The 11,566-nt window shown below is 36.7% G+C and overlaps 1 protein-coding gene across 1 annotated transcript; it reads right to left on the bottom strand.

Moving 5' to 3' along the window:
- Positions 1-3,230: 3,230 nt before the first annotated feature.
- PPR2 (Tetratricopeptide repeat (TPR)-like superfamily protein) lies at positions 3,231-9,822 on the bottom strand. The gene is made up of 2 exons (XM_006840248.4): positions 9,260-9,822; positions 3,231-4,914 (listed from the first exon to the last, which is right to left on the bottom strand). The coding sequence occupies exons 1-2, from the start codon at positions 9,698-9,700 to the stop codon at positions 3,778-3,780; spliced, it is 1,578 nt and encodes a 525-aa protein (XP_006840311.3). The 5' UTR covers positions 9,701-9,822; the 3' UTR covers positions 3,231-3,777.
- Between the last annotated feature and the right edge of the window lie 1,744 nt (positions 9,823-11,566).

Here is an 11,566-nt window from a genome sequence, read left to right as displayed (position 1 = left end):
ATTTAATTTCAAAATGGCCATAAAAAACTAGATGATGTTAAGTTGGAATAGTACCAACTATGAAATGCTAAATAATGCATCTCTCATGTGGGTATTTTTGATAAATTTCCCAAAACTAAGTTAAAAATATTGAGCATGGACTCTCTCTCACACATACACACAGCATTGTCCCCTCTCTGTCAACAATCACCTCTCCCTCTCTCTCTCTCTCCCTCTCTCTCTCTCTCTAGGAGACAAGAACTAAGACATTGAGAAGAGAGAGAGAGTATCGGAAACAATAATACATTAAGAGAGAGAGAGAGAGAGAGAGATCAGGAGATAATAATACATTCAGAAACAGAGAGCATAGCAGTCATCAATAAATTAACAGAGAGCTAGAGAGCAAAGGATACATTAAGGAACAGAGAGAGAGAAAAAGAGCAGAGGAGACAACAACACATTAAAGAATCCACTGGTCAAAACAATCCACATTGACATTGCAATAACAAATCGTTTGGGTGGAGAGAGAGAGAGAGAATAATGGAAACATATTCCTGAACATTTAGAAGTCATAGGCATAAACAACCCACAATGACAAATGCAACACTAAATAGCTCAAGAAGAGAATCCACCTCAGTGTTCCTACGAAAGCCAAAGAACCAACAACCCAAAACCCAAGTGAAAATTCACCCCAACAAATCCAAAATGATAAGAGCTTGAGAGAGAGAAACACCATAATGAACTAACTTGTTTGAAACAAAGCTAGATAGAGAAACACAGTAAAAAAACTGAAAACTAACTGGAAATCCAAAGAGAAAAGAATAAACTACAATACACAAAGGCCAGTAAACACCAACTTCAAATGTAAAGCTAGAGAGAGCAATACTAAGAAATTGACTAGAAATTCAAAAAGAAAATGAATCAATATCGAACCTGTGGTAGTTGCAGAGCACAGCAGAAAAGCAGCCACAAGAACAACGAAGGAGGCAATCAGCTTCGTCATGGCTTCTTTCTTCTCAATTCTCTTTCTCTCTCCTCAATTCTCTCTCTAACAAACTTAGTGAGAAACTCGTGCTATTTGGTGGGTTTTATAGAGGAGAGATGTAACGGTTTTGTAGTGGAGTTCCTCTGTATATCCTATTATTGGAATTACTTCTTCACAAATTCAAATAAGTCATGATGCAAAATCTCACCAAAAAGCATAAAATTACAGAGAATAATCCCCATTTTTCTGTGCATGTCTGACAATGGTTTTGTGGTCCCTAATTCCTAGGCCGCGTGGTTTTCTGTTATCACCCACAGTTTTAAATCGCCGGAAATATGTGACTCTGGTTTTCCAGTCAATTTTCTGGCCAAGGTTCCGGCGAAGACGCTGTTTTTCTTATTTGGGAGAGTAATTAGATGGGTTAGTGTTGAGAATTTCGAAATAGGGGATGTAATCAATGGTTTATTTGGTTGGCTAATAATATAATTTATTGGGATGATTTGCTAGAATAGTTAAAGACCTGCTAATTATGGATTAGTGGGTTACAACTGGGGTAGATTATCTCTCTCTCCCTCTCTCTCTCTAGTAACCTAAAAAAGCATCTCTCTCTCTATGAATTTGTCACCAACTAAACCTTTTCAGCGTCCCAACTCACCAACAACCTCAAGGAAATAATTTAAGTGAAACTTCCTGATAGCTGAAAGGCATGCCATCTCAAAAATATAAGACTGTGATTAATTGTACTTATTGTCTTAATTTTAAATTCCTTCAAGAAAACACGTACACCCTCCACCTTCCATTGCTGAGATGAACTCATAAAGAATTTCTTGTCTATACTCCTTACCTTTAATCTCGAACCAAACCTCGTTTATACATGGATTATCAAATCCATCGTAATACAGACTCTGGGTTCAGTTCGTAATCTCATTTTCGTAGGCTTATCCATGAAGATGGGTTTACTTGCACTTGATGAGATAGGAAACAAGAGCTCAGGCTCCCAAAAAAGCATAAGAAGGTTCGGGAGCTTGATCCATATGGGAACAGTATGGCGAGACAGTTGAACAGAAAGGTCCCACTCCTGAAAAATTAAGCACTTCTTGTTCATAAACCATGGACCACTAGTACAAACTATTTTCATCTCTTTTTTTGAATGGAACCGGAAAACAAGAAAACCGTCATCCATAACAAAAAAATTCAAGTTTACGTTTCAGTGTTCACATCTTCTCTCCACGTCTTCTGCAACGTATCTTTCACATATGTCCATTTAAGTCGACGCTCCAAAAAAGAGCCCAATAAACAGTTATCCTATAAGAAAATACACCGTTCTAGAATTCGTAAAACATGGAGTAACTCTTAGAAGTTTTATCAGGTTTGAAGTGAATGAGGCATCCTAATTGGGGGGAGAGAGAGAGCTGAAAAACAAGCTAAATCGTTGACCAATATTTTGAAACTCGAACAACTTGATTCAGAATCGGCGGAGACACCATCCGAAAGGCTAGTTGTATTGACAAAGTTGGGTTTATTAGAAGGTTCTAATTGAGTATAACAGAAAGAATGGTGGTACAACAATGAATATTGGAATGATACTAAGAAATATGGTCCGAATAAAAAATTTAAAAAGATATTAGTAAAATCACTAATAAGTGATTTTCATTTATTTTTTAACAAATTTTATGTGCTTCCTTTTTCATGAGCTTTTATGAGCTACTACATTACTCATGTGGAACCATTCAGACTCACCCGTGTTAGTTTGGCTTTGGCAAAGGCCGATTCCCGAGCCTAAGCAATTTCACATTGATATTAACTCAACTTGTTTGGCTTGAAAGTATTTCTTATTAAGGAAAGTATAGTGGGAGTCAGCGGGCACAAGAGCCCTCCATCCCAAAGATGAACGTTGTGCAACATAAGTACGATATGGACGGTGATCATATTTTGGCCTAGGATAAATCTATTAAAAAAAATTAGTTAAAAAATATATCTTTAAAATGTATTTTAAAAGGGGGCGTGGCGCATGTGTACATATGAGTCGGCTGACTCAGAAACCTCATCCTTCTTATAAACCATTCATTGCATATCATATATGCGAGGGAAAGCATGCTGTGCATTCGAACCATAACGTGTACGATCATCTCAACAGACGATGGAAACAATAACCATCATAGCGCCTATTGTGTGTCACTGCTCCATCAATCACAATAATGGTACATCTCCATGGTCCATTCTTCAGTTGAGAGGTGGAGATGATAGTATACTATTACAACCGAGATGAAAAAACAATTGTACATTAGGCATCAAATGAAGATTACATGAAGCATTTTAGAGAGAGAGAGAGTTACAAACTTACGGGCAGTTCAAGGAAATTGAGACTCATTTGTACATGGGATTCATATACTGCCATTCAAATTGATTAGTAAAAACAACTATGAAGGAAATCTTCCTTCTTCCTAATTTGAAAACAGGAAACTAAGACCAAAACGTTATACATTATCATGTCAGATTTGAATCGTGCTGGATTTGAACACAAAATCCCTTGAAACCATGAATAAAGTCAATCTCATCTACCATAAAGCCTTTTCTACCTTGCGCGATTCTTTCAAATCAAGTTTAGACCTGAATCTTAACAGTTAAAGCAGTGGTTCTGTCAATGGAGATGCCAGGTGCTTCAAAAACCACCAACACCCGAAAATGTGCCCACCCCATGAACAAACAATCAACCCCACTTCGAGCTCAAAAAACCCGCCTCAAAGCCACTCCAAATCATTCTCTCTTCCTTTCAGTCATAAACCTGATGGTGCATTCCTTCTAACTACAAGTCATACCTCTTCAAGGTCCAACAACTCAGTCACCTCAAAACCATCCTTCCCAATCATTCTCTCTCTCTCTTCATTCAAATCTAAAACCTTATCACGCATTCCTTCTCTCTCAAATGCCCCAGTCATGATCATATACGTCTCATCGTTCGGAGCACATTTCTTATCTCTCATCCGAGCATAAACCCTCTCCATCTCCATCAAGTCTTCTGCCTTAGCACAGGCAGATATCACTGAGTTGAAAAATGTTGAGTTCGGTACTATTTCCAATTTCTCAGCCAATCTAATGATAGTTACCACCTTATGGAAAAGACCCGCATTGCTATACCCATTGATCAGACAGCAAAAGGTCTTTGTATCAGGCTTCATACCCTCAGCTCTCATTTGATCGAAGGCAAGCTCCATATGCTTCGCATCACCCGAGTCAGCAAAAGCCTCGATTATGTTGTTATAGGTGGAGCTGGTCCATGGATATGAGAGCTTCCTCATATACTCCATAACTGCAGTCATCTTGTCATACATCTTTTTCTTTCCATACGCTCCAATAAGAATGTTGAGAGTTCGGGTTTCGGGTGAGATACCAATGCTCCTGAATCTCTCATACCATCTTTCCATCTCTTCTACCTGACCCACGTTGCCAAAGAGCCCCAAAATGATATTCATGGTCCATACATCTGGGTTACATGAACTGCTTTCTAGCATTTTAGAAAGAAGTTCCTCCATTTTATCAAACATTCCGGCCTTTCCATAGCCCCCCAACACAACATTTAGGGTTACAGTGTTTGGGGTTATTCCACGATCTGACATCTCGGCTAACAAGCGGTCGACAAGTTCAAAACGAAAAGCTTCAACACAAGCCTTTATGAGATTAGTGTATGTGTATATATCAGGCTGGCATAAAGGGAGAGTCTTCATTTTTTCAAGGATTAAGAAGGCTTGATCGATAAGGCGGCTTCGGCAATAGGCAGCAAGTAGGGCCGTGTAGAGTTCTGAAGTGGGTTCCAAACCTTCTTCATTCATTAGGCCAAAGAGTTTTTGGGCTTGCTCTGGTTGGGCTGATTTACCAAGAAGAATCAAAAGTTTGATGTATGTTCCCTCTCTTGGCTGGTAGAATGGCTGCTCTCTAAGCATGTCAAACACCTTCACAAAGTCAAAGGGATAGTTTAGTGGTTTCAAAACTGGTTTAGCTTCATTATCAGAGGTCTATATACCGAAATGCCAACAAGGATCAAAAGTATTTTGTTAACAAAGAAAATTGTCAATATACCAGAAATGCCAACAAGGATCAGAAATATTTGGTTAACAAAAAAAATTGCAATAGCTCGAAAGAATTATATCTAGTACAGGAGACCAACCATAGTATTAGAGAGCATTTTTCAAAAAGAAAGTTACAAAATAGTTTTTCTAATGGCATGCAAAAAAGAAAAAGCCCAAAAGGACATGGTTGGAAGTAGTGAAAAAAGATGGGGAGTTAAGTTATGGTCTTACAGAAGGTATGGCCCTTGAAAAGTATAATGGCATACCAGGATTCGTGTAGCCGACCCCATATAGTTGGGAAAAGGCTTTAATGATGATGATGATGATGCAAAAAAAGAGAAAACTACATTGGCTGAGGTTTCAAATAGTTCTCAACATTTCTGTCAATCTACAAGTACTACTGCTTGGACTTTGAATTGTGCTCTCAAAATCAGTGCTTGAAAACCCAGATCGGCCGGGCAAATTGGTCGTTTGGGAACCGGTCCAGATCGGTGGACTGGTCGGTTCCGGCAGATTTGGAATTAAAAAAAGAGGAATGATCCTATGAGTCCCTCCCACACCCATGTGTGTAGGACCCCAAAGGATCACCATCAAATTTGGCACAGATCTCTAGAAAAGTTATCACATGGGTGTGGAACTTGACTTTTCTAGATATCTGTGCCAAATTTAATGGTAATCTTTTAGGGTCCTACACACATGGGTGCGAGAGGGTCTCATAGGATCATTACTCTTAAAAAAATTGCTAAATTTTTTAAAAATCTAGTTTTTTATGTTCCCAAAAAAATGGGGGTATTGCATTATGGATTTTCATTATTTTAGCAAAAATATATAAATACCGACAACCTTTTCATGTCTTAATATTTGTTGACCATTACATGCATTTCGTACTCAAGATGAAGTTTAAAATGCAACTCATTGCAATAAAATGGATCTATAAGAGCATATAGTGATCAGGAAATTATTGTTATCATGAATCAATATGGTAATTTGAAGTTCAAGCCATTTTACAAAATGACACTCGTATATATTAAGCTCCCTGATTACAACAACCTGATGACTCTACTCTAAAAGAAAGAAATAATGAGCTGATCGAGAAATAATGAGCTGATCGTACACAGACAATAGTTAACAGTCCCCCTGTATGCACATCATGGTCATTTAGCTGACCCAAAGATTTGGCGCTACTCACTAATTTCTGTGAATATCAAATTGAAAAAATATTAAAAATATATAATGTTATCATGACAGAAATCAATATAATAAATCATTTACTACAACAATAGTCATTATAGTTACTCTAAAAAAATAATAATAATTATAGTTTCATTAATTATAATTATGATGATTACATTTATTATCAAGATTTTATTAAAATACTAGTATTGTGTTTTATTATTGACAATTTTATAAATCCATACAATATATTTTATACAGAATCTTCAAATAAGGCTTTATACTTAGTGAATTAATGATTTTTTTTTTTTATGGTTTTTTATTGTTTGGTCACCAATTCGTGTGTTCTTAAAATTAATGATGTCTTTATAATTTCGTTTTCTAAATTATAATAGACGTGGCCATCTTATTCCATTACAAAGCAACAGTTCTGAAGCACTAGCAAAACAATATATATCAATCAAGAGGTTTTTTTTTCTTTTTGTTTTGATGTGTTAACTGTATATTAGAATTAAAGGAGAATGCAAACAATCAAGAGGTATCTAGATATTATTTTATTCTACTCATGGAAAACAATAAGAACAATCTCTGACAAAATCAGTAAACCTTCTTTTTCTTCCCCCCACCCAAAAAAAAAACCCTCTTTTCTTCTACAATAAGGAACAACGGGTTCAATTGATCTACAATAAATAATACAGAGGACGTTGTCCACAACCAGCGAGAACTGATCATTTCCTAATGCTCACCATGTACTTCACTTGTTGCTTTGAATCTAATTGAATCACCTTCATTCCAAGGAAGAGTTCTGAGAATTTATTTCGTAGAGCATGAACACTCACCATGACTGGGTAGTTTACTTGAATATTTCTTCAAATTATGTTGCGCAAGTTTATTAATCCCCGGCCTTCATCAATCACTAAGGGTTTTGCCTCACGCAATAAACAGTAGCTAAATCACACAAATCAGCACCCCAAAGTAGGATTTGTCAATATTCTCAAGATTATGTAACTTGCACTCCATCAATGAAATCTAATCAGCATGACATTCAACTCTAAAAGTGAATGGTTTCCTTCTATATCAAACTTCTTATCAGTGTGATCATTGATTCCAGTATGCGCCACTTCTATATCAAACTTCTTATCAGTGTGATCATTGATTCCAGTATGCGCCACTTCTATATCAAACTTCTTATCAGTGTGATCATTGATTCCAGTATGCGCCACCACGCAACAAATAGTAGTAACCGCTATCTTCAGTATTGAATTGAACTACTCTCTCACAAGAACAATGGAAATATAAAATGGATCAGCTGTGCTCGACTTGCCTTTATTACAGCTACATTTCGGCTTTTTCTCTACATTTCAAATAAATTTCTTAAACATGAACATAACTATCATAGCTTCTACTACCGAGAGTTAAAAAATAAGTAAGCTCCAGCTCTTTTCAGTAATATTTATCATTTTTCTTCCTTCTTTCCATGCAATCTAGTCTCTACTACAGTCCCTCAAATTGGTGTCTTCACAACAAGTGTTGACACACAATTTCCCTTCATCTGTTTTGCACTACATTCGTTCTCTCTTACTAAAATTAAATTTGAATTATCTCCCAAATGAGGAGGGACTCTTTTCTTCTTCTTTTCGTTTTTTATTTCTTTTCTTCTTTTTTTTGAGCAGTACATGTGGAGAGACTTTCCATCTCCCCAAAAGATTTCCTTGTTAGTGGATAAACCATATCCCCCAATTTTTTGCCTCAAACACCAATTCTTTTCATCATGTACAATGCAATGTGTGCAATGTGGTTTTATGTTAGAGTATTGTCCCCAAATGACTTGAGATAAACTAAACTTGTTACTTCTCCCAAATCTCTTGTGCTCTGTTTGCCTTCAATAGCAAAGAAAAAACAGAAGAATTGTAAGTTGAACAAAATCAGAGAGTTGAGGAAATCCCTGCATTCTGATAATCCCTTGACTGTAGATTTCAAGTTGGGGTTATTAAGTTGCTCTAATACGTAAAACCCAGGGTTGGAAAAGAAGTAACTTTCTTTTATCTTAAATCACTGTCTCAACCTTTGCCTCCTCAATTCTTCCTCTACACACTCACTCCTACTTTTCCCCAATGTGAGAGTTAAGGATATTGGCAATAAGGATTCTCCTTTTCCTTTGGTTTCTTCCTAGCGTTGATTCCAAAGTCAACACACAAGCACATATACAGAGGACTCAATTGAATGCTGAAGCGACATATTGCACATGAGATGCACAAGAAGGAAGGATGAAATGGTTGGACTTTCAAATCGCAATCCAAATTATGAATATAACTAGGCATAGAGTTGAGGTTTTTTTGGGCACCTACTCTATCAAACCATACAAAATAACATATCTGCCTTTGATTTCTTTGTTACATGTAGAAGTGAAGATCGATCAATATAATACTATTGATACAAACAGAATCCTTTCAAGAGAGGCTTTTATTAAGTTTGGATTTTCAAATTAAACCCAACAAAGACATGAATATAACAATTACTTAGCCACACATATTAAGAAAGGGGACCAATAAAACCAACACCATAAACAAATAACTGTAAGCTCACTGCTTCCAACTATATCATGCCTCCTTTCATCTATGTCTCATGTAACAAAATTCGAACACAAAGCAGAATTTAAGACATTGGAAACAGAATTGCCCAAAGAACAAAGGCAATGACATTAATTTCCCGTTTCTCTAGAAAATTGCTACATAGATACAACTCACTGGAAAATACAAGAAAATCAAAAACGCAAAACTGTATGAAGACAATAAACAAGGAGGAAAGTATACCAAGCTTCAGAAACAGAAAAAATTAAAAAAATGAAAATAAGTCATACAGGTCTCATTTCTCAGCAAAATTGTGATGTTGGTATTGAAATTACACGCAATTTAAGATATTTCAGATACCTGAAATAAGAATTAGAGGAGAGAGAGAGAGAAAAAGAGAGAGAGAGAGAGAGAGAGCGAGAGAGAGAGAGAGAGAGAGAGAGAGAGATGGAGAGAATGAGAGAGCAAGAAAGATACTGGGTTACCTCAAGAGCTTCCTCCCACTGCTTCTTCCTCATACGCTCATGGAGCTCCTCAGTAACAGTATTGGCCCAAGCATTTGCATCCTTCTTATCATCCAATTTCTTCTTTATGTTCTTTATTGCAGTTCTGGGTGACCCCAAAACCGAAGAACCCTCTGAAACTCCAGGGAATTCTCCCTCTTTCCAGTGCCTCCTCTTTGGCGCCTCTCTAACGGGCTGAGACCTCACAGACCCACTTCTCAAAAGCTTAGAAAAACCCAAATCACCTTGCTTTCTATCTCTTCTATTCACCCTTTTTCTCAGTTTCTGCAACTGCATCTGTATATCCAGTCCCATAGGCCAAGAACAGGTGTTAAGCTGATGGGTTTGGGTCATTCCAGAGATAGGGCGAGGGTGAGGAGAGAGGTTCAGGGTAGCGCGCGTAGAGAGAGAATATGGAGCCATTTTAGTGGAGTGAGAAAGCCCACAAGAAATATGGAAATTTATACTAGGCACCTTCAACTTGGAGCTAGACCAAGTGCTCTCCCTCTGTCTCTTCAGGACACACCACGTGCTCTCTCTCTCTCTCTCTGTGTCCAGGTTAGATTCAGGGCCTAAATACTATTTCTTCAGGACACACTGCCCCTCTATCTCTCTATTAACCATAACACTAAAGGACTAAATGCTCTCTCTTCAGGACACCATCCATCTCTCTCTCTCTCTATCTCTCGTAACCATATAATATCCCTGCCCACACATACAAATATATATATCATTTATCTTTTATAATGTAAAAAGAAGTCCAATTATTAACACTCATTTGATATCAAATTGAATGACTTAGAATGAGTAACGAAATTTGAGATTTTCTTTTTTTTTAAGAGTTTTGTGTATATTTAATGACACTCTTATAATCATCCATTTTGAAATTTAAGAGACAGAAGCGATTTGACCTCCTTTTACAAAAGATAAAAAGAAACTATATAATGAGGCCATTTACCTTTGGTGTAAGGTGATAACAATAAATCTTGACTATCAGATATAAAGTTGCATTTATTTCATTGACCAAGCTCAAAGTTCAAAAAAAAAAATTTTGAACTTTATGACAGACCCAAGCTATTGTATTTCACATTAAATGATTGTAAGTAGTTGTGACATCTCTATACAAAAGATAAACAATCTCATTGTATATATTCCCAACTAGAGAATTGATCATTTATTTGGGGGAATTGGCTGGTTCGCAATTTATGGTGGGAACCAGATAGGCCCCATCCATTTTTAGGTCGGACCAGTAATTCTGACCTAACTAAACAATTTTTAAAACATTGCGTCATCTAAAGTACTTTACTTTCTCATCTATTTAGACAAGTTTTGTAAAAATATTATTAACTTTTTAATATAAAAAAATTGTTTCATGTAGGCTAGACTGCATTTCTATATATGCTGCCCATAAAGTGTCCAGCATCCATCTTAAGGATGAATACAAGTAGGTGTTTCATCTAAAAACAATGAAAACTAATTATTCAAATGTTTTTTTTTTAGAATTATTATTTTTAGTTTCTAAATTTTATTTATTTTTTCATATTCATGATCATATTACATGTCTTTAATTTTTCTTAAAATCCATTTCAAAAATAAATTTATTAAGAAGCCTGCATTTCTACATATGCAGGCTTGGCCGCATAGAAACCAGGTCCTTTCAATAATTTAATTGTTTATTTGTTTTCATGGGGTCATGTGTAGTTGACAGGTATTTGGAAATTAAATAAAGGAAAATTGCATATAGTCGTTTATTTCAGCTTACTCCCCACCTAAGCTCTTCTAACAATTATTTCTCAAAAACTATGTTTCCTAGCAAATACCGCCAATACAAAAAGTGAATTTTTTTTTGACAAAGAAACCCTTCCCATATTTTTAGAAGTCATTTTCAGGTTCAATAAAACGAAATTACCGAATCGAATTTGTTTAATACCGGAACACCCCTCCAACAGAAAAAATCCCCAGACCGCAATAAACAAATGTCGGACTAGCCTCCCCAACCGTCGGACTGCCCCTCAGAATGCCAGACTGAGGCAGTTCCAGTGAGATGAAACGTCGGAGTGCCCCATGAAAATGCCGAATTGCCCTTCTTAATCGCCGGACTGGCATCCTAACCGTCGGACTGCCCCTCAAAACATCAAACTGTGGCAATTCTAGTGAGAGGAAACACCTGAGTGCCCCATGAAAACACTGGATTGCCCTTCCTAATCACCGGACAGCAGTGTACGAACATCGGACTAGTGACAGCGGGTAAATCGTGAAGAGAGAGAGCGCTAGTGAAGAGAGAGAGCG

This window comes from Amborella trichopoda, chromosome 2 (genome assembly GCF_054954075.1).
Source record: "Amborella trichopoda isolate Santa Cruz 75 chromosome 2, AtrichopodaSantaCruz75HAP2 v2.0, whole genome shotgun sequence".
Lineage (NCBI taxonomy): Eukaryota > Viridiplantae > Streptophyta > Magnoliopsida > Amborellales > Amborellaceae > Amborella > Amborella trichopoda.
The sequence above is the reverse complement of the archived record's forward strand: the minus strand, read 5'-3'. Positions and strand labels throughout refer to the sequence as shown.